This window comes from Notolepis coatsorum (genome assembly GCF_963971535.1).
Source record: "Notolepis coatsorum genome assembly, chromosome: 3".
NCBI lineage: Eukaryota > Metazoa > Chordata > Actinopteri > Aulopiformes > Paralepididae > Notolepis > Notolepis coatsorum.
This window is the reverse complement of record NC_140167.1, coordinates 72,402,825-72,430,166: the sequence shown is the minus strand read 5'-3', so window position 1 is coordinate 72,430,166 and position 27,342 is coordinate 72,402,825. Positions and strand designations below refer to the sequence as shown.

General features: G+C 44.6%; 1 protein-coding gene across 1 annotated transcript; it reads left to right on the top strand.

The window, feature by feature from the left end:
- Nucleotides 1-1,480: 1,480 nt before the first annotated feature.
- On the top strand, nucleotides 1,481-25,587 carry LOC311224651 (calreticulin-like). Its single transcript, XM_084309723.1, has 9 exons — nucleotides 1,481-1,710; nucleotides 8,009-8,110; nucleotides 11,598-11,801; nucleotides 14,164-14,258; nucleotides 16,164-16,373; nucleotides 18,387-18,500; nucleotides 19,064-19,207; nucleotides 22,595-22,687; nucleotides 23,987-25,587. The coding sequence occupies exons 1-9, from the start codon at nucleotides 1,614-1,616 to the stop codon at nucleotides 24,197-24,199; spliced, it is 1,272 nt and encodes a 423-aa protein (XP_084165849.1). The 5' UTR covers nucleotides 1,481-1,613; the 3' UTR covers nucleotides 24,200-25,587.
- Nucleotides 25,588-27,342: the final 1,755 nt, after the last annotated feature.

The following is a 27,342-nucleotide window of genomic DNA, read 5'->3' as shown; positions in this document are numbered from 1 at the left end:
TCTCCTCACTGGTAAACAAGAATACCCTGAAGACTCTAGCAGGAGCACTCATTCAAGGGTATTACGACTATGCTTGCACCTCATGGTACCAAAGCACCTCAAAGGCGCTAAAAACAAAATTACAAACATCTCAAAACAAACTGGTCAGACTACTGCTTGACCTTACTTCTAGAACCCACCTCACCCCTGCCCACTTTGACAACCTAGGATGGCTTAGAGTAGACGACAGAGTACAGCAACTTGCAATGGGCCTGGTCTACAAGATACACTACACGACCAAGGTACCCATGTACATGACAAAATACTTCCCAAAGGTCAGTGAATACCACGATCACAACACCAGAGGGAGCTCCACAAATCATGTTAAACCCAGATTCGGCTCAAACAAGGGACTAAACACGTTTCGCAATTATGCCACATCAATGTGGAACGCCCTACCCAAAGCTGTAAAGGAATGTGAATCACTACCCACTTTCAAAAACACTCTCAAAAAACACCTACGGGAGACTGCAACTCGAAACTGGCCCCTGTAAATGTCCGAACACAACCCCCTCCAATGTACAGTAAATTACCAAGTATGGTCTTGTCAATATTCCAATGTACAGTTTTGTTTGTACAGTTGTACAGTGTCCCCCACCCACCCCTCATACCCAACCTCCCCCCCCCCCCACCCACCCAACCACCTCCAATGTACAGTCCCCCCCCCCCCCTACCTACCCAATCCAATGTACAGTTTCTACGTCAAATGTATATACTTTTTTTTTCTGGACTCTTGGTATCACAAACAGTACTGTATTTGCAAATCTGGTATGTCATAAATGTATAGATGTAGCAGTACTGTCTATCTGTATGTCATGTATGTCATATATGTTACGATGAATTGAAAATGGGGGACCCTGATGTAAACAAGACGAAAGTCTTTCTCTGGTCTGCATCCCCTTAACAATTGTGTGTATTGAGCTGTACTGTACTGTACCCATTCTGCAATCTGTTAATACAGTTTTCAATCAATCAATCAGTCAATCAGAGAGCGTCTCCGAGAAATGCGGCGTGCATATGTAATGCATCCATGCCACAAGACTTGTCCACGCCACGAAGCCCCGCCTCAACCCCTTAACAATTGTATGTATTGAGCTGTACTGTACTGTACCCATTCTGCAATCTGTTAATAAAGTTTTCAATCAATCAATCAATCAAGGCCGTCCGCCTACGCCACGAAGCCCCGCCCAGACGTTGGGCTCTGTGGCTCTGCAGATAATATGCTATTGCTCCGCTCTCCGATGACTCCAATAGGTCGTGGGAGCGGGCGGAAGTTGCCCAATCTGGAACAATCTCCGGGGCTGCAGCTGGAGGCTACTCTATAGATATCTGACTCCTCCGATGTGCACTCGATGTAACCCGAGCACTTCCGAAAAGTAACTCGTGGTCTCATTTCATTGGCGAGGGTATCGTCCAATGAGCCACGGCCATCTGTGCAGGAATCAGAGTGAAGAATTTCTCAAAAAGCTGTTTCCTCCTCGAGGATTTATACACAGAGACAGGAGGACGTATAAAGTGATCTCAGGAGATCACCCGGTCACTTCACCCGGTCAACGCCGCAAAGAGCAGCAAGCATGAGGACCGTAGCGGCGATCATCGCAGTTTTCGCATCGATAGCTGTCACATTAACTGGCGCTACAGTACACTTCAAGGAACAGTTTCAGGATGGAGGTGCGGTATATACTATAATAGTGTGTTCCCCTTTTGTCTTTTTAATGATCATATCGTTACATTACCTATTAGGTTAATACTTGTACGATTACCTATCTCAATGTTATTATTATTATTAGTACTGCTAATGTATGTGTATATTGAGATGTTCATGTTAACATAATCTAAACCTATTTATTGTAGTAGTAGGCCATGTAGTTCACTCGGTGCTTAAACAAGACAAGGTTATTTAGTTGGTAAATAAGAACGATATTCCATTTGTTCCATCCAGTTTAATAAAGAAGAAAACAATATACAAATAAGTCTCGGACGACTGCAGGTGTATTTACAAGTAGCGTCTCAACTTCCTGTTCCGGTCGCTGCGCTACTGTGCAGGACCGTCTGTTATAGAGGCGCTGTCTAGATATTCTCTATCTCCCCCAGAGTCTTTAACATACTGTGTAAAGGCTGAGAAATAACAATAAACAAACACACAAAAACGTGGACAAATACCTGTATAACCCACACCCAGGCTATGTGACTATAAATCATGTGTCCATTATGTGACTAGCCCATGGAATAGTCCCTGTGCCAGGCAGGCACTCTGGTCGCCCTGGTGGATCGGCGTAAGTCCGCCCTAGGTGCAGGGGACGACACAGTGGGCCCCGGTGGGGGATCGGCTCCCGGGTCCAAAGGGGCCGGTGGTGACGCCTGGAGAACCGTGTGCGAAGCAGGCGGCGTCCCGCGCCGGGGTTGGCTCGCCAACGTGAGTACCGGTGGCGATGTGGGGGACACAAGGTCGCAGTTGGGGTCAGGCAGACGTGGTGTGACAACGAGTGCTGGTGGTACGGTGACACGGGTCGCCAGGTCGTCGTAAATTGATCGAGGAGGTGGAAGGTTGTTGCGAACAGGGCTGAACCTGCGCAGGAACCTCCTGTTCCGAAGTGTGACTCTGCCCGAGCCGTCGACCTTGACCACGTATTGGTCATGCTGGCGTACCTCCACAACACTGCCAGTCCTGTCCCATTTGTTGGGGTAGGGCCCTGTCTGGTTCTGTACACGGACCATGTCCCCTACCATGAGTGGCGGGAGGCGTTTTGTGTGCTCTGCCCAGGCATCCGCTGTGCGGATGTGGCGTTTGCGGAGAGCCTCCTCCCTTGCCGTCAGTGTCTCACGCCAGGTCTCGTGTGGTCTGTACTTCCCAGGTACAACCGGGATGAAGTCACGTATCGGGCGGCCGAAGACACACATTGCCGGAGATATTTTCGTGTCAGGGTCAGGTGTGTTACGATATTGCAGGATCGCTCTCTGCACAGCATCTGTGTCAAGCTCCCCCTTTGGGCCGGTGTTGTCAGTGATAAGGCGTTTCATTGTCTTTACCCCAATCTCAGCGCGGCAGTTGCTGTGGGGGAAGGCCACAGATGAGAGGCGGTGGTGTACGCCCCATCTGTATAGAAATGACCTGGTCTCGGTGGAGGTGAACTCTGGACCCCCATCTGATGTGAGCTCTTCCGGCGTCCCGTACGTCACGAAGGCCCGACGTAGGTGATTTATGAGGCCGGCGGCGCCCCCCGTCGCCTTCGAGATGATCGGCCAGTTTGAGTACCGGTCCACCGTCACGAGGTAGTGCACGCCCCTGTGCATGAAGAAGTCCGAACACACCGCCTGAAAAGGGTAAACAACTGGGATCGGCGGGGTTGGCGGCGCTCCAGGCTGTGAAGGTGCCATCCGGTGGCAGTGCTCGCAGTTCCTCCGAGTGGCGCTGATGTCAGCCGACATGCCTGGCCAGAACACAGAGGATTCTGCGCGGGCGGTCATCATCGATACGCCCTGGTGGGCAGCGTGTAGGGCGCTCAGCACTTCTCTGCGGAGAGAGAGTGGTATAATCACCCTGTCCTTGTACAAGACCACCCCATCAGTTGATGTGATGTTCTCACGGTACTGGTGGAAGTCACGGATCGTCGTCGGCATCTCGAATTTTGAGTCGGGGATGCCGTCCGTCGCCATTTCCTCCAGGGTGCGCATCTCACCATCGCTGCTGGTGGCCTCCCTGACACGATCCCATGTCACTGACCGCAATGATTCAAGGCCCGCAGCACACCATGCCAGGTCATCCTCCTCAGTGTCGTCGTCATTCCCTGGCTCGGTCTGGCGTAGGAAGGACAGTACATCAGTGTGCGTACTGGGTGGGAGGTGGGCGTTGTCATCTGGAAGGTCCATAAGTGATGGCCGTGTGGTGCCAACCGGCCTACGTGACATGGCGTCCGCCGCCTTGTTCCTCATGCCCGGGACATGCACAATGCGGAAACGATAACGCAAGGTCTTCTCCTTGAGGTTCCGTAGGCGTGGGTTTGGTATGTCATCGAGCGCCCTGTCTGCAAGGAGTCTCAGCAGCGGCTTATGGTCTACAGCTACAATCAAGTCCTCGCATCCCAACACAAAGTAGCGTGCCTTGTCCAATGCGTCCGCGACCGCAAGAGCCTCGCCCTCTATGGGCGCGTACCTGGACTCCGCCGCATGCGTGAATCTGCTGCCAACCAGGGTTATCTTCCACCCATCAGTGCAGCAGAAGGGTCTGACTGGCATACATCGGCAATGTTTCTGGAATAACCAGAATCCAATGCCCTCCTTTGACCAGTCCGTGGCGATACATGTTGGCCTGGTTTTGTCAAAAATGCGGACACCACGCTCAATTTCTTCGATGATCACATCCTTTGACTCACGGAATATGTCTTCCAACTCCGCGGACCACTCGAAGCGTTCTCCACTCTTCAGGAGCTTCCGGAATGGCTGCATACGCTTGGCCATACTGAAGGCGTAGGCCACCTGGTTGACCAGCCCGAACCACGACCTGATGTCCGTGACATTACGTGGTTGTGGGAAGTCGTGTATCGCCTCCAGGTAGCGACTGCACGGTCGCACATCAGTCATGGTGATTGTAAAGCCAGCGAAGTCCACCGTGGGTGCGCTAAAAATGAACTTCTCCGGGTTGAGGACTATTCCATTCCGGCCGCATATGTCCAGCCACTGGACCGCCTGGAAGTAGCTCTCCTCGATCGTATCTGACCATAGTAGCGTGTCGTCTATGCACTTAGTTTTGTTGCCTATGTCCGCGACAACCTCGTCATACCGTCGCGAGTAACCGTCCCCCGATGCCATGTACCCCTGCGGGGCCGACAGGTACCGGTAGCGGCCCCATGGGGTTATGAACGTCGTCTTGTGGCGATCGTCCTTGTGTAATGGGACGCTGTGGTAACCATTCCAGGCATCGAACACAGTCTTGAGTTTCCCGTTAGGCACACATCTCGCTTGGTGGAATGGAGATTGGGTGTGGTGGGTCTCGCGGAGTGCATACTTGTTCAGGGCCTGGAAGTCGACAGTGCGTCGCGGTTTGCCTGTCTTCTTCGCGCAGATCACCATGCGATGACACCACGTCACCGGTGTACCGATTGGTACTTCCTCCAACACGCCGAGGCGGACGTCCTGGTCGAGGCCTGCCTTTACCTCCTCTTGCCAGTGTAGGGCCACGGGGATGGGGGTGTGACAGGCAACCGGTGTCGCATCCTCATTAAGCATGAGGCGGAGTGGTGGGCCGGTCATTTTCGGTAATGTCTGGTGGGGGCATGTGTTAAATGTGCTCTGAGCGTACAGTTCTAACAAGTGTCTCCGTAACGCCTTCCTGTTAGCCTCGATCGCCAACATGGGGAGTGTGGTTGGCCTGGTCGGCGGCTCCGCACGCCGCGGGCAGTCACATACTTCTGATGTCGCCAGATTCACCTCCCCGAGTGTTGGGAACTGGGCGGAGATCATTCCCAGGTCCACGCAGGCTGCGCGGGAGAGAAATATGCGGTCTGAGGTGTCCGTCACATACGCGATTTGGCGTGTCTCCAACCTTCGAGCGTCACCACTGTTGCCGGCGAATCTGACTACCGCAGCTCCGAGGATCCGAATTCCCTTATTGTTCGCAGCTTTCATGGTCATGGATACGGGGATGAGGTCCTCTGTGCTTAGGCCCATTTGTTGAGCGACTTTAATGCCGATCAGGCAGCTTTGGCATCCCGTATCGGCCATAGCAGGCAGGGATACTGCACGGGTGCGTTTTAGGAGGTCAAAACCCAGAGCCTTGTAATCCTCGTGCTCGGTGGTGAGAGTGAGGTTGACGTATGGCTGCGGGCTGGACGCACGCTTCATCCACTTGTCGCACATATCATCGTACAGGTGGTGAGCGAGGGGAAGCGTGCGTAACTCGCCATCTGTGCTGATTGTGCATAGCTCAACGAATGCTGCTGTCTGCTCGTCACACGTCCAGTCTGTCTCTCCGGGTGGGGGCCTAGTCGATCGGCCACCCAGGCAGGCCCTCTCGAGGTGATTCTGGCGGCCACACTTCCGACACTTTTTACCGTATGCTGGGCACTCGGCACGTCTGGCGTGCCACTGGGGTGTTTTGCCGTGGCCCACCTCGCCGCAGTGGATGCATACCCCTTCGGGTTTGGCCTTTGGTTTCTCTAGCCTGGCTCCTCCTCTGGCGCGGGTGTCCTGTTGTCTCACCCGCCTGTACGAACTGCTGACCGTGTCCGCGCTCTGAGGGTCAAGCAGGCGCGATGCCGAGCGCTTTCCAGACTCCTTAGCCTCGATATACTCGATCATGTCCTTTAGTGGCATGTTCTGGTTCTTCTCACCGAGCAGGTCGAGCTGTATTTCCGAATCTGCAATGCCACGGGCAATCACGTCACGTAGGATCTCTTCCGTGAAGTCGTTGACTTGGTCGCACCCTGTCCTAGTGCATTTCATCTGGTACTTGCACGTGTCCGCCTGCCCCTTGATGCGGGCGTGGAACGACCGGATGGGCTCTTCATAACCCTGCCGCATGTTAGACAGGGCCGCCCGAGCTACCATGGTGTTCTCTGCGCGAACGGCGAGTGCCTTCATGGCAGCGAGGACGTCCTCCTCGTCGTTGCCCGCTAGGCTCCTGCCTGCCGCGCGTGTGAGGTCCTTCCTCAGATCCTCCTCGCAGCACTCCAGTAGCTGTGAAACTATGTCGGGCCCGACCAGCTTGGTGCCTGTTTTATACTCACCCCAGCGGGTTACAAAGTATGACCAGGCCTCGCCCGTTCCGGCCAGTGCTATGGAGGGACGCTTTAGCTTCTCCATTTTAGCATTTGCGCCCGGCGCCCAGGGGGCTGCGCCTGCGACATGTATAGTGGCGTGTACACTTAACATGGCCGCCACCACGGCCGCCGCTACATGCTCAGCTACATAGTCACAATCCTCAATAGGGCACTCTGCATTTATAAGCACCATTGTCAGTTATTTGGATGAATAATTAATAGCTTGCTTCCAATGTATAAAAATTACTTCAGACTACAGCTGTAGCTCCAAAAAAATAATCCCTTTTGGCATCTTCCGTTGGAACTAATAATAAAAGTCCACTATAATCCAATGAAAGCAAAAAAAAATCCATACCAATTGTCGACGTTAACAGTGTCCTGGTCCTTTAAGTCGACAAGGTGCCGTGTTGTTTGCCGACGGCTCCGTCGACTATCCGACTTTCTCCGGTCTGTTTGCGCACCTCGTCGTCCTCCTCTGATCCACAGTCCACTGATCATATCCGTTGGACTACATCCAGATATTTGTATATAAATAAGAACGATATTCCATTTGTTCCATCCAGTTTAATAAAGAAGAAAACAATATACAAATAAGTCTCGGACGACTGCAGGTGTATTTACAAGTAGCGTCTCAACTTCCTGTTCCGGTCGCTGCGCTACTGTGCAGGACCGTCTGTTATAGAGGCGCTGTCTAGATATTCTCTAGTTGGCTACCTTGTTGTGTTTTACAATGTAACTTTTCAAAAAGTAGGCTATTTTAACCTGACAAAACGATGACTGTAATTTTCTAAAAGTAGTTTGATTCGAATGTTGTCCAACCAAGGCAGGTATCCTTCAATAAGTGATACAACTATTTAATTAAGTCACATCATAGATCACATACAGTCATTCCGACAGATGTAATCAAATTTACAGCAAGAGCATAACAAAATCGTTCACTTTTGCTATCGCAGAACTGCCAGTTAGTCCTTTCCTGGAAATCCAGAAGGCTATAATTGGATTTATGCTAATTCCTCTATCAACCCCTGTCGAATGATTACTTTCATTAGCTTTATATAAGCTACTACTACTTATCATGATTGTATTGGTTTGATACAACCATGTTGTAATAGTGCATTTAAAATAATAATTGTAATAGTGCATGAAAATGGATTGATTGATTTTCTTTTAGGATCTTTATTGACGTGAGAGTGAACGACCTGTGTTTTCAGATGCGTGGAAGAGCAGGTGGGTGGAGTCCAAGCATAAATCGGACTACGGACAGTTTAAATTGACCGCTGGGAAGTTCTACGGGGATGTAGAGGCTGATAAAGGTAATGCTGACAATAGGCCTATATACACATACACTAAATATGATTGGGTTGTTTCCACTAATGCAGAGATAATTGTTTAAAATGTGTTCAATTTTGCAGTGTTATTAAGTGAATTGGATGCACTTTAGTTTATTTGCATAGTAGTCAAATTTTGGCAATGCAAATGTAGGGGAGCTGGGTGTCTGAGAGAGGGACAGACACACAGAGTGTACAGGAGCCAAAGCTATTTAGGTTATTGTATTATGAATGTTTATATGTATATTTTTATAACCTTACATTGAAACAGCATTAGGAATATTGATTGGAGTTATTGAAGTCATTGAACCGGCTTATTTGTCATAATAGAACATTCTAGAACATTTGTGATGTCACAGTATGATGTCATAATCAAACATTCTAGAACATTTGTGATGTCACAGTATGACTTCATAATCAAACATTCTAGAACATTTGTGATGTCACAGTATGATGTCATAACCAGAAGAGGTCAGTGTGCATCTTGAAACAGTGCTGAGCAGTACTGAACAGATAGACTAAACAACATAGATTGAAGCATGCATTTCTAGACCCGGGTGCCTTGCCTACCGTTTTGCTGTGGAAACGGCCGGCAAGTTGATCTACGGCTTTCAGGTGTGGAGGAATTTTGTCGTGTGTCGAGTCTGCAGTGATTTTGGAGACTGGGAAAATACAGTTTTCTTACCTTGTAGTAGTGACGTGAATATTTAGGAAAATAGCTTTAGGATCACTTCTGTAAAGAAAGACTTCGCTGTGGAAGAGAAATAAACCATTTGGATATCTTTGTTTTACACTGGAGCTGTTGTGGACATAATTTCTTTATCAATGAACATACTACTCATGAGTAAGCAACTTTAACCAGTAGAGTGGAACGTCGGCCCTCATACAGAGAGAGAGAGAGTTGGAGAAGAGATGGATACTATGCTTACTACAAAGAGATGTGTGATAAGCTTGGTAGTTTGTTTTGCGTCATTTCCAAAAATACAGTAGTGGTCACCTACATTTTACTAGATTTCCTAATATTGTTGTATATTAGTCAGCCCTGTAAAGGGTAGGCTACTCACTCATATTCACCAAGTTTAAAGGTGCTATAGATGACATTCAGCCACTAGATGTCGCACTAGAGCACTAGCACGTCATTTATCCAATCTGGTGCATTCCACGTGGGGAAATGGGAAGCAAAGAGGGGATACATGTAAACAACATTCACTTTGCACCCGCACAATTTTTTTAAATGATAAAAGCATAAAATTATACCAAATAAAGTTTATTATTATTAATAAATATTGTTTTGGGGGGGAAAGCAGTACTTTTAGTCTGCACCTAAACCTGGATGTATTATTTATAAAAATAAATAAATAAAGATGACTCTACAATGTTTATCTAAAAAATCTAGCTCATCTGATCCACTTCTGCACTCCCCTGGGTCCCTGCAACAATACACCCGCCTAGAGTCAAGTTGAGCCTGATGGTGGTGCTAGATAGAAAGGTCACCCAAATCAATAGCATTCTTCCTCTAGGGGTCATGAATATGCACAGCAAGTTTTGAATCACAAAGATTTGAATAAAAAACAATTTTGATCAAATGATCTGTCACGGTGGTTGGGGTGAATATAATGACCAGCTGTGTAGAATACGACTGTCTACAGATTTACAGATATCTACACATTGAAAAACACGTATTTTTTATTTTACTTACTCTACTTTGAGTTGACGAGAAAGCCAGTCCAGTTTGAGTTGTCAGATAACATCCTCTATCCATCATCACTCCTGTTTAGTTGATTCAAGTAAAAAAAAAAAATAGGTTGACTGCCAGGTTTGTGTAAGATATAAGATATTCCTTTATTGATCCCCTTGGGGAAATTCGGGCATCATAGCAGCACGGGGAGGGGAGGTACAGATATGGGCAAGGTAATAGTAGAAAGGTAAATATAGGCAATACTTCAGTTTTGTTTATTTCAAACCATGCAACCTATACAATACAAGACAACCACAAATCTATCTAGGTCGTTCTCGGACGAGCCCTCCATCGGTGCTTCCAGTCATCCCAATCCTCCATGCATCTGGCTAGCTTGCCCATGCTTTCTGTTCCCGCATCTCTCCTGAGTACGTCCACATAATGTTAATGTGGGACGTTCTCGTGATCGATGCCCATGTGTTGGCTCCCACAGCACAAGTTTGCTGGTTGGCAGCTCATGGTGTCCCTGGCAGTGACCTGCCAGCCTCATTCTCCTGACTGCCACTTTCTCGCTCACCCTTAGAGCCCCCCCCCCCCCCCCCCCCCCCCATACAAGTTTGCATTAGTGACATGCTCATCCCTGTTGATGTTAAGTACCGCACATCATTCTGGTGTAGCACCCATCCAGGGACTTCTGCAGGGTGGGCTTCAGGGTCCAGCATTCACTGCCATACAGAAGGACAGACTCAGCTGTTGCATGAAAGAAGTTGAGCTTGATTTGACGGGGGAGGTTGGATTTCCACACACTGGTCATGTCGTTCAGAGCCCTCCATGCAAATGCCTTGCTCGGACGAGTTGACCCACGAGCCCAGGTATTTGAAGTCACCGACTTCCTTTAGAGCAGTGCCTCCTGTTGTCGTTAGAGGTGGATGATCCAGGAGGATGTTATACATTATGACCTCGGTTTTCTTGGCATTTTGCCTAAGGCCAACCTTGGCACACTCCGTCTGCACAGGAGTTCCTGTGCCTGCTCTACGTGGTCAGAGAGTACAATAACCACCACAAAACAATACAATAGACAACCTTAACAACGGACACCACTAAATGGTTTGAAAAGGGGGATGGAAGAAGCTAAGCTTTCCATTCCCCACACACCTGACCACCAATGGCTATACTATACCTAACATCAACATGCAACATTGCTCTGCTTTCCACATTCCCCTGGCATCTAAAAAAGACATGCATGAGTCTGACTAGTTAATACATATATTCTATATAACTATTCCTTTTAATGCCAAACGTCATATTCCTCCCCTTTTATACCTTTCCAATATTCCCTTTTTTTTTTTTTTTTTACTTTCTTTTCAACTGGTTTATGTTTTTACTCAGTTTAACCTCCTCGTCCAATCCATTCCATAATCTCACTCTACAAACGGATATGCACATAATTAGATATGACTATACAAATATGAGAAAAATAAACGGTGTAAACAAAGGTGCAGAGGAGGGTCTGTATGCCCTATCGGTTATATTATGTTATTTTATATATCTGAATATATACTATGAGTAAAAGTAAACCATATACACAAGGTACCCTAACTGACATGATATACAGTACATCATATGTTGTAGTCCGTGCAGGTTTTGGTGCAGGGACACATTTAGTGGTCAGACATTCCTAATGGCTCTCAAGGTCTGCAGTTGTGTGTGTGTGTGTATATATAATTTTCGTTATGGTGTACAGATATGAATTTAGCCTAAAATGTATCTCTTATACATTTGGCCCGCACGCAGGTCTGCAGACTAGCCAGGATGCCCGGTTCTATGCCATGTCCTCACGCTTTGAGGGCTTCAGCAACGAGGGCAAGCCCCTGGTCATCCAGTACACGGTGAAGCACGAGCAGAAGATCGACTGCGGAGGCGGCTACGTCAAGATCTTCCCCGCCGAACAAGACCAGAACGACATGCACGGCGACTCGCAGTATTACATCATGTTCGGTGAGGCAGGACCGCATGTGTGTTAGTTTCTAAGTGTGCGTGCCTGTGCACGTGCATGTATGTGTGTGGGTTCTTATTAGGGATGCTCGATATTGGCTTTTTTACCTATACCGATATTGTCCAACTCTTAATTTCCGATACCGATATATGCAGGGTTTCCCCCCCCCCCAAACAATTTAATAATTTCAGGTAATTAACATTACATATCTCTTGTTGTGGAATTAACACAACATTATGCATACGTTTGACAATAAATAAAATCAGAATTTGTTCTTACTTGCTTGCCTGGGTAAATAAAGGTTATAGAAATGTAAAATAATAAAAAAACATTTAAAACCGATACCGATATTTTCCAATATCACATTTTAATGCCGATAATATCGGACATCCCTAGTTCTTATGAGTGTTTTGTTTGTTACTTTCAGTTTGAGGAAGAAATGATGCGAAAGGACAATGTTGACTAATTTCTGTGTATTTTCCCTACTGAGTAGTTCAGTAGTCTACTTCCAATTTATCTATTGTGTTCAAGTGATATACATGTTTTATTTTGATTGGGTTATTATACTTTACAAGCTTTTTAAAGAAAATATTTGGAACATTTAGCTGGTGTGAAATGTGCAGGGATTAAAGTTCTCCGTCCTACGACGGATTTCCGTCAATTTGATTCGGAGTCGCGACGGATTTTCCATCAATTGACTACCTGGTATAATATGATTTGTAGAGGCATACAATCTATTTTGATGTCGGTATTAGGTAGCCTATATAAATTATATATAATAGCATAGCAACTCAATTTTGCATAGCAACTCAATTTTGCCAATCAGCGGCTTCAAATATGATGCCTGAAGGGCGATTTTTCTAGCGCCCCAAGCAGAGTCATTGGTGTGGGGGTGCACGGACTGATGACGACAACAATGATGGACGCAGAGAGACAGGATCACACGCTAATAGTCGTTGTCGGAAATGGATAATAATCACAATGACAAATCAATATTGGCTTTGGTGAAACAGAAGCATGCAGGCTGTTTGAACTTTGGCTGAATAATGAAGGCATAAGATCCACATTCTTGTTTATTTTTTCTATTCTATTTCATCTATTGGTGATAAGCGGTCATTGCACTGTATTGACTTGCTTTCTGAATTATAAAATGTATTTAACCAGGCAGGTCAATTTAAGAACATATTCTTATTTACAATGATTGCCTGGCGACAAACACCTCTCGAAGGGTAACAGGGAAAAGGGGTGTAAAGGGTCGCCAGTGGCTCGGGAGGTAGAGCAGTCGTCTGAACCTTCTAATCCGAAGGTTCCCGGTTAGATTCCCGCTCCTCCCGGGCAGCAGCATGTTGAGGTATCCTTGAGCAAGACACTTAACCCCTAACTGCTCCCAATGAGCAGGTTGGCACCTTGCATGGTTGCCTTCGCCGTCGGTGTGTGAATGCGAGGAACACATTGTAAAGCGCTTTGTATAAAAGCTGCTATGGGACAAAAAAGTGAGAAAAGTCATTAATGGGAACTACACTGAGTTAGTTCTCTATTCATTCCAAACAAACTGCTTTTGCTGCTGGTGATCACTTCCTGTGCAATGGATGATTTTCCCAGGAATGTCCTACCAGTACAACAGTATTTAGAACAGCAAACATAAAAGCATTCATGAAATTATTTTACGTAGAATCACTCTTGTGTAGGGTTGCCACCCGTCCCCGTAAAATACGGAATCGATACGGGACGCACTTCGTCCCGTATTTTAAGGTTGCCAGTATTGTGAGAGAAATGAGCCAGCCGACCTACAAAAACAAGCCAAAAACAAGCAAAATTGTGTCCAAGTTGCGGAAAATAAACAGACTTGGCAACTCTTTTTTTTTTTTATCTACTTTTTCTCCAATCCCAATTTTCGTATTATCCAATTCTACCCTCCCCTGTCTCGAACGTTGTTAGACTATGCCTCCCACTGGTCGGCTGCAATGTGGATGAAGCCTTTCATCACGTGTCCCCTCCGGTACACGAGGAGGCAGCTGTCATCTTTTCACCTGTACAGCGCGATCTCAGCAGCAAGGAGTAACGCGTGGGAGGCTCACGCTGCCCCGTTGCTTCCTGATTCTGCTGTACAGGCGCACCAACCGATCTGTAGGAGTCGCTGTCCACAACGTCCGATCCCCACCCACCAGCTTTCCCACCCCCTAATACTGCCAATTGTATTAGTATGAACGACCAGCCAAGCCGGAAGCAATGCAGAGAGCTGGGCTCGATCCCAGCATCTCCTGCGTTAGTGGTGAGCGCCTTGCCCACTGCGCCACTTAGCCGCCCTAATATGAATCTTTTTTGAGATTATTACTTTAAGAATGGAATGCAAATCTTCCCCAGGTCCTGACATCTGTGGCTACAGCACCAAGAAGGTCCACGTCATCTTCAACTACAAGGGCCAGAACCACCTCATCAAGAAGGACATTAAATGCAAGGTGAGTTTTGTATAAAAGTATTTTCTGACGTTTGCCCTGAACCCATCTTCCCTCTAGACCATCTCCCCTCTAGACCATCTCCCCTCTAGACCATCTCTCCTCTAGACCATCTCCCCTCTAGACCATCTCCCCTCTAGCCCATCTCTCCTCTAGACCATCTCCCCTCTAGACCATCTCCCCTCTAGCCCATCTCCTCTAGCCCATCTCTCCTCTAGACCATCTCTCCTCTAGACCATCTCTCCTCTAGACCATCTCTCCTCTAGCCCATCTCTCCTCTAGACCATCTCCCCTCTAGACCATCTCCCCTCTAGACCATCTCCCCTCTAGACCATCTCCTCTAGACCTTCTCTCCTCTAGACCTTCAGTAGTAACATAATTCAAGGCTGCATTCGTGCCCCAGGGGCTACTGGGAAGTCATCCACCACAGCCATTCAACTCGACCTTAATTCTTCATTATTCATTATTTATTATTTTATTATTATGACTCTGGCATATAGTTCTGTTCATGTCTTATATTTCTGTGGAGCCAAAATAACTGCCATCGTAGAGGGCCCCTACGCGCTGAGGGTCCCTGGCAATGTGCCCAGGTTTCCCATATGGTAGACCCGGGCCTGGCTGCACTGTGAAACTTTGGGAGAAAAAAAAATTAAGATCTATATCTTTTATATCATCATAGACTGCAACCAGAATTTGGAGCCCAACCTAACCCTAGATTAGAAGATGGCTCTTTGTATAGTCGATGATGTATCGTAAAACTAAATTGTAGGCCCTGAACATGTAAACAATGGAATGGTAACATTCTACGGAGGCTTTGGAGCTTCATGCTCTGTTCCATTTTTTTTTTTTTTTTTATAACTTTCTTTATTGGAAGAAGTATGCAGGTAAAAAGACACCAGGTAAAAAAACATCAAAGTGCAAATGAGAAATCTTCCGTTTTTCTATTCACAATTTCTATCCCCTAACCCAGGGGTCGGCAACCCGCAGCTCTTCAGCCACTCTGCAGGGGCTAATCTTGAGTTTCTGACCGCCCAGTAAGCTAACCATGGATAAATCTAAAAAAATGTAAGTCTCGGAGGAACATGGAGGGTTTAATTCAGCGTGGGCAGGCAACCTTGCGATCTAGCTCTCTCCACAAGCGCCCCTTTCTCCGTTACGCCTGTTGCCTGAATCTGTCTGACTGCGCACTGTAGTAGATCGATATCAAATATAGAAATAGATGCGTTTGTTAGAGAACTAATTTCAATAATATACCTTATTCTATGCGCATATAGTATAACTATATAACACTTTATACACTTATCTTAATTTTAAGGGCAAATAGGTTTTGCGGCTCCAGATGAATTTAATTTTGTGCATGAGGGGGCCAAATGGCTCTTTTGATAGTAAAGGTTGCCGACCCCTGCCCTAACCCCACCCCACCCAGGGAGAGCGACGACAAATGGTTAAGCAAAAGGTTATGCTGATGACATCGGCACAGGCAAAGCTAATGATGTCAACATTACAGAATACACATTCAAATAAAAATAGATAAACATAAATACAGATGTTTTACAAAATTATTTTTGTAATTTATTTAACGAAAATGTACAATCAATTATTTTATTGTGTCTTTTCTGAGGTTCAGATTTTCCCTCAAACTACAGTGATTCGGGGGCGCCCTCGTGGCGCATACCATAGTGCCTCGCGCACCTACGCGGCCGACCCGGGTTCAATCCCAGCTCCCGTCGTTATTTGTTGCATGTCCCCCCCACCTCTCCTCCCGTTCGCCCTCTCCTCTGTCGGTCCTGCATGACCAATAAAGCTGTAAAAATGCTAAAAAATCATAATAAAAAAAAACTACAGTGATTCTAAATATCTTTCTTACTGTCGTCCGTCCGTCCGTCCCCCCCCCCCCCCCCCCCCCAGGATGACGAGCTGACCCACCTGTACACGTTGATCGTGAAACCGGACCAGACATACGAGGTGAAGATCGACAACGAGAAGGTGGAGTCTGGTTCTTTCGAGGACGACTGGGACATGCTGCCCGCCAAGAAGGTCAAGGACCCCGAAGCAAAGAAGCCCAGCGACTGGGATGACCAGCCCACCGTGGAAGACCCTGCTGACGCCAAGCCCGAGGTAAAGGCTTCAGCTTGTTTATTCTGAACACGTGAAATGTAGCTTGTGATGCAGTAGCACGGGGTCGTAGTGATGAGTAGAACCAGTTTCACAGATGGAGCCATTCGAGTCTATAAAGGGGCACATCAAAAAAATAACAAAGGTGATTTATTTTGCACATAATCTCACACACATCCAAAATCTCTAAACAGTTGAACACATTCATTTAGTTTGACAGTAAATGACTGAATATTGCCACCTAGCCCCTTTCGTGACTGTGATACACCGAGTGAAACCACAGTCACTTCCTAGCCCATAGCAAACCAACGTATGTTGACCATGAAGGACTGGTTCTGCCCGAACCGTTCGTTATACAAGTATCGCAGAGAGATTTCAAAGGTACTCACAGTTGCACGAGGGTTTCGGACAAAAATACGTGATGGTTTGAAAGCTCTGCGTTGCTAATAAACATTTAAAATATTTTTTATAAACTGGTCAATTAGGTAATAAAATAATAATAATAAACAGAACATCACCAGACAATAACAATGACAATAGAATGACAGTAGAAATAACAAACAAAAAAGAAATAATAAATACAGAACCTAAAAATAAAAACAAATTATATGATCACAGACTAAATACATTTCCTCCCACCCCAGGACCAACACCCCAACCCCGCTCCGCTGCTAGATAGTGGCCTTAACTATCATGGCCGCTGTGACCCACAGTGCAATGTTGGCCTGTCTCACCCCAATTACCCGTGCAGTAGAGATTTCCATATAAATGATATCCAGTAGTGTCAGAGACCAATTAATCATTGAGTTTCTTAGGTTGTTTCCACCTCATGGCTATCAGCTTCAAGGGCAGAGGATCTTGAAAGACTGGTTTGGGGCGTGGAGAGCTTTGCATGCTTAACTATCGAATCAATGTATAATAGTTAGCTGAATCCTATAGACCTCTTGCATAGGCTGAATCCTATAGACAACAATGGCAGGTGAAACCAGCGCCATCGAACCTAACTGAATCAAAATCAAATTGAGGACCTTTTGAATGGAAATCACAGCCCTATTTGTTAGAAAAGTTAAATATGTATTTCCATATTGAAGCGCTGCTAATTGTGCAGGACTGATGTCATCGTCTCAAGTTGGTAGGGTTTGGTTGGTCAGTGTGGCAATAAGGGGAATAGACCTACATATAATACCAGAGATAAAAGAGGACAGTCGTTTATGGTTTATTGACTTCATTTGACACTTAATTTAAAATGGACTGTACCGGTCTAATTATTCCCCCGACTAGGGCCGGGCAATTGATCACATTGTATTTTCATGATCACATTGTATTTTCAGTTACGATTTTGGCTTCTAGCGATTATGTAAACAAGGAAATCCAATGTCAAAAGTTATTTATTTAAAAAAAGATATAATGTTTCCAAAGTCAGTGGGTAGTCATGTTAAATAATCGTGATCTCAATATTGACCAAAATAAAGGTGATTATGATCGAGTAGCCTGCCTGCCCCTGACCTTTCCTGAGCGTTGTTTACTTTTTACATTTTGGTGATAAATCATACAATTCTATAGAAGAACCCAACCCAAAAATGATCTCCTGGTCGTGTCAAAGCATGTTTTCTTCCCATGATGGCATCGAGCACCGTTTTCAGGTCAGGCCATCATTCACTCAGTCATCAAGGCTTCATGACAGAGGGCGTATTATACGATGCCTGTTTTTCATTGTACTCTTGAGAGCTCACAAGTCCATTTCCCATTGTACCTATATTTGTACCATCAATAACGATAACATTTGTTGAAATTAAAGTGAATTGAAGTCAATGGAATTGAACACAGGGGCCTGTACAGAACCTGTGCTCTCTCTCTCTCTCTCTCTCTGTACGTCCTTGTTTATGCTCAAGAACTCTCCGCTTTCAGTAGTGCCTTTCTGGTCCAGTCCATCGCTTTCTTTTTGATAACAGGTCTTTGTTAGCGCAACCAGGAAATGGTCCTTTTAAACCATAAATGTAAAACTTTTGTGGCTAGGACTTTGACAAGCCAGAGACCATCCCTGACCCCGACGCTAAGAAGCCTGACGACTGGGATGTGGACATGGATGGCGAGTGGGAACCCCCCATGATCAGCAACCAAGACTACCAGGTACAGTTAGAACACAGGGCTCCAGACTACCAGGTACAGCTGGAACACAGGGGTCCAGACTACCAGGTACAGCTGGAACACAGGGCTCCAGACTACCAGGTACAGCTGGAACACAGGGCTCCAGACTACCAGGTACAGCTGGAACACAGGGCTCCAGACTACCAGGTACAGCTGGAACACAGGGCTCCAGACTACCAGGTACAGCTGGAACACAGGGCTCCAGACTACCAGGTACAGCTGGAACACAGGGCTCCAGACTACCAGGTACAGTTAGAACACAGGGGTCCAGACTACCAGGTACAGCTGGAACACAGGGGTCCAGACTACCAGGTACAGCTGGAACACAGGGCTCCAGACTACCAGGTACAGCTGGAACACAGGGCTCCAGACTACCAGGGGACCACTGCCATAGACGATGGAGCTGTAATAACGAGTCTCAAAAGGAGCTTCTATCCCCAGGCCATCAGGATGCTCAATGACTCTATGCAACATTAACCCATTCATCTACATTCGTTACACACACATCCACATGCACACGCTCACTACTTGAACTCCCTCCCCAGGGAGAGTGGAAGCCCAAACAGATCGCCAACCCCGACTACAAGGGAGCCTGGGTTCACCCGGAGATCGACAACCCGGAATACTCTGCTGACGCTGCCATGTTCAAGTTCGACAACATCGGCGTGCTGGGCCTGGACCTGTGGCAGGTACATGCACCTTCAGTGGAATGTTTGACACGTTGCTAGGCAACGCATCTGCTAAGACTACAGTTGATGTTGAACAGACGTAGATGACATCTCCCTTGATTGACGATGTGGATAATTCTTATTGTTTTAGGGTTGCTACTGCTGGCTACACCTCAGGCTCTCTGCCAGGAGAGGTCTGGAGAAATCCACACTATAATAAACTCCCAACCCACATCAGACAAAAACTAAATGTAAACAAAGTGCAATACCAAGCACCTCCTTTGCCTAGAGGTCGCTGTTTGACAACATGGTAGTCTACTGAAATTTTTACAACGCCTGGCCCAGTCAAACACTTCTGCATCTGTGACCAAACCTTTGTGATATCAGAACCTTGGTTTCAGTGTTTGATGCGTTGCCATAGGGAACGGCTCAGTTGATTTTCTGTTTCAGTGTTCGCTAATATCAATAACTTGACGGGTAATGCTTTTTTTTTTTTTTTTTTGTCAAGTCGAAACCGTCTAGCCCAGTGGTTCTCAAGTGGTCTAGCCTCGGGACCCAACATTTTCCGTAGTCATTAAGTCGCGACCCAACATTTTTAACCACTATGATTTATGTCAAAAATTAAAGAATTGCAGTAATACGCAATCTTTCAAAACATGAAATAAACACAAAAAAGTGCAACAAAAGTGCAACTATTGCTAAAAACCCAATGAAATTAAATAATCATAAATAATTATGCTTCTTAGCAGATTTCTTAGCTTAACATAACAGACCTAAGTTTGGGGGAACTAATGGGATAACTGGGGTTGCAACAAAAGTTGATTGATTGAAAACTTTATTAACAGATTGCAGAATGGTACAGTACAGCTCAATACACACAATTGTTAAGGGGATGCAGACCAGAGAGAGACTTTCGTCTTGTCAGGGTCCCCCATTTTCAATTCATCAGGACATATATGACGTACATGACATACAGATAGACAGTACTGCTACATCTATACATTTATGACGTACCAGATTTGCAAATACAGTACTGTTTGTGATACAAAAAGAGTCAAGAAAAGGGAGTATATACATTTGACGTAAAAACTGTACATTGGAGGAGGTTGGGTGGGGTTGTGTGGGGGGGGTTGGGTACATTGGGATATTGACAACCATACTGGGTAATTTACATTGGAGGGGGTTGGGGGGGGGGAAACACTGTACAAACAAGCAAAACTGTACATTGGGGGGGGGGGGGGGGACACTACAAACAAGCAAAACTGTACATTGGAATATTGACAACCATACTACGTAAATTACTGTACATTGGAGGGGGTTGGGTTAGGACATTTACAGGGGCCAGTTTTGAATTGCAGTCTCCCGTAGGTGTCCCTTGAGAGTGGTTTTGAAATGCAACTAAGGGCTAGAAACGCAATGAAATAAAATAATAATAAATAATATATCCTTCTTAGCAGACTTCTTAGCTTAACATCCGAGGGAACTAATGGGATAACTGGGAATGTTGTTTGCTCCTGACAAGAGTCTCAAAGTCTGGGGTGATGGTAGACAAAGCAACTCTGAGGTCATGCTCAATGTCCAATCTGTTCCTCCGCTTTGTCTTCAGCCGGACCAGAGCTGAGAAGCCACTTTAACAAAGATAGGTAGTGCAAAAAAATGTGTTAAAAAAAAATACTTTTTTTTGTCTTTTTCACACACATCCGCGACCCACTCAAAATGGCCCTGCGACCCACTTTTGGATCGCGACCCACCAGTTGAGAAACACTGGTCTAGCCTATACTGTATTTAAGCATTACATCACACGCAGGAGTGGTTTGTGACCAATAAACCATGCCTAGGGGTGGTTGTTAGGCCCGAGGCGCAGCCGAGGGTCGTTAGACCCCCCTAGGCATGGTTTATTGGTCACAAATCACGACTGCACGTGGTGTAAAGCTTTTATACAACTGCCAGATTCATCCAACCTTATTTCTATACAATAAACACACATTAATCGAAGATTTATTGAAAAAACCATCCGCCAGAAAAAGTAGTTCCCACAACTCCATGTGGAAGCAGCTTGAAGTGCATCCAACCAAACTAACACATCCAACTGTGTATTATTGGAATGATTGAGAGAAGTTGCCTCATGTGGAAGCAGCTTGAAGTGCATCCAACCAACTAACACATCCAACTGTGTATTATTGGAATGATTGATTGAAAATTTATTAAAACGTTTTCTTTGCCCTATAGGAAAAAAACGTTTTCTTCGCCCTATTTTTTTATTTATTTCTTTTAGCCTAAACTTAACCAGTTGGAAACCAGGGGTACAGTAATAAAATTAGCAATCAACCAATCAATCAATTCAATAGACCATGCTCACTTAAAACAGCGCTGCTTCTCTCTCAGTCTGACTCCCCTGCTGTTGCAGACAGGAGTGTGTGTGTGTGTGTGTGCGTGTGTGTGTGTGTGTGTGTGTGTGTCACAGTGTGTGTGTGCGTGTGTGTATGTGTGTGTGTGTGTGTGTGTGTGTGTGTGTGTGTGTGTGTGTATGTGTGTGTTTGTGGGTACGCCAGCGTCGGACAGTGTGAGAGAGAACGCTGCAAGAAAGTAGGAAGGAAGAAATTTAAATCAATCAATTAATCTATCAATCAATCCGCGATTTTTCTTTTGTTCTAGATTGAGTCAAGACCCATCAATTACATCATCCAACATTGTTTAAAATACTAACACGTTCCCCTTGACAGAATCGCTTTATATTTAGTCGTTATGACGCTATCAACATATCCATTTGTTAAAGATTATTGTCCGCCATCTTGTTTTTTCCGACGGAGTGATCCGGCGGAGTGATGTGATTCGGTGGTGGGCGGGTCCTGGGACCAGGAGCGTGGATTATGAAGGATACATACGTGTAAATGGACTGTTTCAGCCAATCAGAATAGAGAAATTTGCATGCCGTTGTATAAGTAGTGGTATTCACAGACGACACTATAGAATCAGAGTTTGATTAAATTCACTTTCAATTCAGGAGGTGTTTGTCATTATTTTAATTTAAAAATAAATAAACAATTGTCCTGAGAAGCTTGTCTTACCTACTAAGGTATGTCTGAGACTGAATGCTTTACCACTTTAGTGGATAAACGGACCCTGATTGTAATCAATTCATTAAATGTTCTCAATTCTATACTGCGAGAACGATATGATAAATGTGTGATACACTTAGACCAACGTTGTACTTGGTTATTCTAGAAGAATTCTAAAGTGGATGTGTTTTGATGGTGATATCATACTGTACGTGTGTTTTGATGGTGATATCATGTGTGTTTTGATGGTGATATCATACGTGTGTTTTGATGGTGATGTCATACGTGTGTTTTGATGGTGATATCATACGTGTGTTTTGATGGTGATATCATACGTGTGTTTCTCCAGGTGAAGTCTGGCACCATCTTCGACAACTTCCTGATCAGTGACGACATCGCAGAAGCAGAGGAGGTGGGGAAGGAGGTGTGGGGAGCCACCAAGGTAAAGTCAAATCATTTATATAAATAAATATGTTGCAATGGATCACAGACATGTGTAGAGCAGACTGTGTTAACCCTTTCACTACCACACTATAGAAGGTTAACCATTTCACTACCACACTACAGACGGTTAACCCTTTGTAGTGTGGCCTGCTGAGCGCACTACAAGCTTACTGTAGCGCATGGCTCACACATCGTCAAGATCCATGTGCCATGCCATAAAATAAACCCATGCAAAAATATGCTGTTTTTATATCGATATAGCTGCTTTTAAAAATATTGGTAGGGCCATGGCCTACCGGTCTAGATGTTCCCCGGGCCCCTCCCTCCACCGTTGGTGGAGTTCAAGCTGCATCCAACATTTATATTGCATGCTTTCTAATGTTGATTAATAACATTAATGGCATTCTGTTGCCTTTTAATACTTATTAATATAACACCAAATAAAGCTGTCTGGTTGATGCATATTGTTAATAGGTTTATGCATATTTTCCATGCTTCATTTAGTCCTGTGAAATCTGACCAGTGCGTTTTTTACTGGTAGCTGAAGTAATGCCTTAAAAAACAAGTACCTTTTTTGCCTTAAAGTCGATTTCCCCAGGATCCCCGGGGATAGTGTGCTTCTATTCCCGGGATAGAAAATTTCTATGAATCCCTAGTGTTGAGTATAATACAATATGTGTCTTCAGTCAAAGTGGGAACGGCTCTATATTCCTCATTTTATCCAAGAAGACCAATGGGAGATTGGTGCTAAACACAGTCAGGGATTCGATCCCTGCTGGGATTGTCCATAACAGAAATGCATACTTTTCCATTTGTGGTCTGGAATTGTATTTGATCCAAGTGTTCACCAAATGATACATAGCTGAAGACTAGCTACAAATGGGAAAATCTACCCTAAACATATTTATATAATAATATTGTGTAGCTCAGTTTCAGATTTGGGAAGATGAACACATCTTTCCTTTAATACCTGAGAGACAAGCCTGTAGTGATGTCATCAAGTTCTGGAGCTGCTCCATAGATGGTGAATAGTAGAACAACTCCTAGGACACTATGACAGTAACCATGGTGATTTTACTGGGATATGAGGACACTATGACAGTAACCATGGTGATTTAACTTGGATATGAGGACACTATGACAGTAACCATGGTGATTTTACTGGGATATGAGGACACTATGACAGTAACCATGGTGATTTTACTGGGATATGAGGACACTTTGACCATGGTGTTTTGTGTTTTTCTAAATGTTGAGATTATTTTAAAAAGCAACATGTACCTTCTCACCCAACCAGGCACCAGAGAAGAAGATGAAGGAGCAACTGGAGGACGAGGAGAGGAAACTGAGGGAGGTGGAGAAGAGCCCGAAAGACACAGATGGAGACTACGAGGAGGAGGAAGAGGAGGGAGAGGAAGAGGAAGAGGAAGAAGATGAGGAGGAGGAGGAAGAAGATGACACTCCCTTAGAAGAGGACAACGAGATCAAGCACATAATGGACGAGTTGTAGTGGGGAAGCCTGGTGGAGGTGTTCTGTCCCCGCCTCCTTCATTCTGTCTGCTCCTCAGAGGGAAAGGACTGCTGTGCACCTCTCCTCGTTAAAAAAAAAAAACCTTATGGATTTTGGCGTTCCATACGGCAGCCTTTAAAAGAAAATAAAAAATCAGGTGGCGGGGCGTAGGGGCAGCAGGTTCTTTTTTGTTGTTGTTAATTAATTCCCTTGTTGCTATTTTTAGGTTTTGAAGTCGGAAGGGTTTACGTCTTTATTTTGAGTGTATGCGTGTGTCCACCCCAGAGAGTTCTTCTCTTTTAATTTAATGTGATTTACAGAATGTGATTGGTCCCGGATGTATGTACTATATATATATATATATATATATATATGTGTGTGTGTCCTATAGTGGCTCTAGGTGCTGATTCTGGCTCAGCTGTTCAAACTATCATCATCCATGTTCATGGGGTCATCTGTCCCTTGCTTTGAAAGGAAAATGCCCCCCCCCCCTAGTAAATTTTTTTTTATATTTTCCATATTAAAAAGTCTATTTTTAGTATAATAGTGTTAAAAGTATATTTCTATGCATATGTACTTTTCTGAGAGTATACTTGCAATGTATTTTTGGTACTTATGCGCTTTCATGTACTAGTTCAAAGCCCATATTAGTATGCTAGTCATTAATATCCTGTGAGTGTAATCGAGGTATGTTTTGAGATGTTTACCAAGCTTATCGTGTACTTTGGTGTACTTGAGTAAAATTATTAAAAGTGTACTATTTTGAAAGGGAAAAGTAACCAAAAATACATCAAGTGTATTTAAGTACATTTAAGCATATCTTGAAGTACAAATTTTAACACATCAAGTAGTCGTTTCAATTTGACAACTCTTGTATACTTTCTGAATACATAAAAAGTATATTTTCAGAAAATATACATACGTTTTTTTTTTTATATACTTCGGCCCCTCCCCGCCCTGCCTTCTTGCTCTCATATCTCATGTCACCTGCTTGGGGATTGGCTATAAAATCGAGGGCTTATTACCTGTTGTTTCTTTGCACTTTTCTCATGTTTTTGTTTGTTTTAGTTTTTTTTACATGAAGTTGTATGCAGTATGGTGTCTTTGTCTGGTGTAATTTATCCACTCATAATTTATTCAGTCATTTCAATCATATCGTTTAAAAATTTACAATTTTCCAGTTCTCTGTCAGCATCTGCCCTTGCCCTAAGTGTACTGTATGTGTGTGTGTGTGGAAGAGAGCGAACAGGAGAGAGACTGCACTGGACAAACTGACTTTTCTTTGTCTTGTCTTTGTCCCAAGACGTGACTGTCTCCCATTGACACACACTGTACCTTTTTTGAGTTTCAGTCAATAAATAAAAAGGAAGCGTTTTCTCTCAATGAAAGTGACTACTCTTGCTCCCGTGAGACTGCTATGACTGACTGATTGATTGATTGAAAACTTTATTAACAGATTGCAGAATGGGTACAGTACAGTACAGCTCAATACATATATACAATTGTTAAGGGGATGCAGACCAGAGAAAGACTTTCGTCTTGTTTACATCAGGGTCCCCCATTTTCAATTCATCATAACATATATGACATACAGACAGTACTGCTACATCTATACATTTATGACATCAGATTTGCAAATACAGTACTGTTTGTGATACCAAAAGAGTCCAGAAAAGAGTATATACATTTGACGTAGAAACTGTACATTGGAGGGTAGGTGGGGGGGAGACTCTACATTGAAGGTGGGTGGGGTGGGACACTGTACAACTGTACAAGCAAAACTACATTGGAATATTGACAACCATACTTGGTCATTTACTGTACATTGGGTTGGGTTAGGACATTTACAGGAGCCAGTTTCGAATTACAGTCTCCCGTAGGTGTTCTTTGAGAGTGTTTTTGAAAGTGGGTAGTGATTCACATTCCTTTACAGCTTTGGGTAGGGCGTTCCACATTGATGTGGCATAATTGCGAAACGTGTTTAGTCCCTTGTTTGAGCCGAATCTGGGTTTAACATGATTTGTGGAGCTTCCTCTGGTGTTGTGATCGTGGTATTCACTGACCTTTGGGAAATATTTTGACATGTACATGGGTACCTTGGTCGTGTAGTGACTACTATGTGGTTAGTGTTGATGCCATTTTGGAGTAGTGTAAAAGGACTTAGTGATTTCTACCAGGGATATTATAGTTTTGTATTTTTCATTTGTATTTATTCATTTTTATTCTCAGTTTCTTTCCAGAGTGGGCTTGCTATTTTTTATTTTTTTAGTAGGTGCACAATATGGGTTAAGTTTAATTCAAACAAATTCTTAGGCCTGGTTTTATTTGTATTCCAGTTTACTAAAATATAGCCCCCCCCCCCCATGCCTAGTTTTAGTTGTCTATAATAACCTTGATTTGTAGTTGTAGTGTGGACATTGATTGATTGATTGATTGAAAACTTTATTAACAGATTGCAGAATGGGTACAGTACAGTACAGCTCAATACATACAATTGTTAAGGGGATGCAGACCAGAGAAAGACTTTCGTCTTGTTTACATCAGGGTCCCCCATTTTCAATTCATCATAACATATATGACATACATGACATACTGATAGACAGTATTGCTACATCTATACATTTATGACATATCAGATTTGCAAATACAGTACTGTTTGTGATACAAAAGTGTCCAGAAAAAGAGTGTATATACATTTGGCGTAGAAACTGTACATTGGAGGAGGTTGGGTGGGTGGGGTGGGGTTGGGTGGGTTGGGTGAGGGCTGTACATTGGAGGTGGGGGGGGGGGGGGTTGGGTAGGACACACACACACATTTTACACTGTACATTGGAATACTGACAAAGCCTTACTTGGTCATTTACTGTACAACTAGGTTAGGACATTATTTGTAGGGGCCAGTTTCGAATTGCAGTCTCACGTAGGTGTTTTTTGAGAGTGTTTTTGAAAGTGGGTAGTGATTCACATTATAAGACAAATGGCAATTGAAGCTAATTGCCTCTACTATACACCCTAAAATGGCCACCATAACACTTGACATTTGATACATGGGGCAAAGAGGGACAACACTTTCTATAAATTATGACTTATGAAATGAGGCCAGTTGCATTTGGGATATAGTGCCTTTTTTATGAATGGGTGTA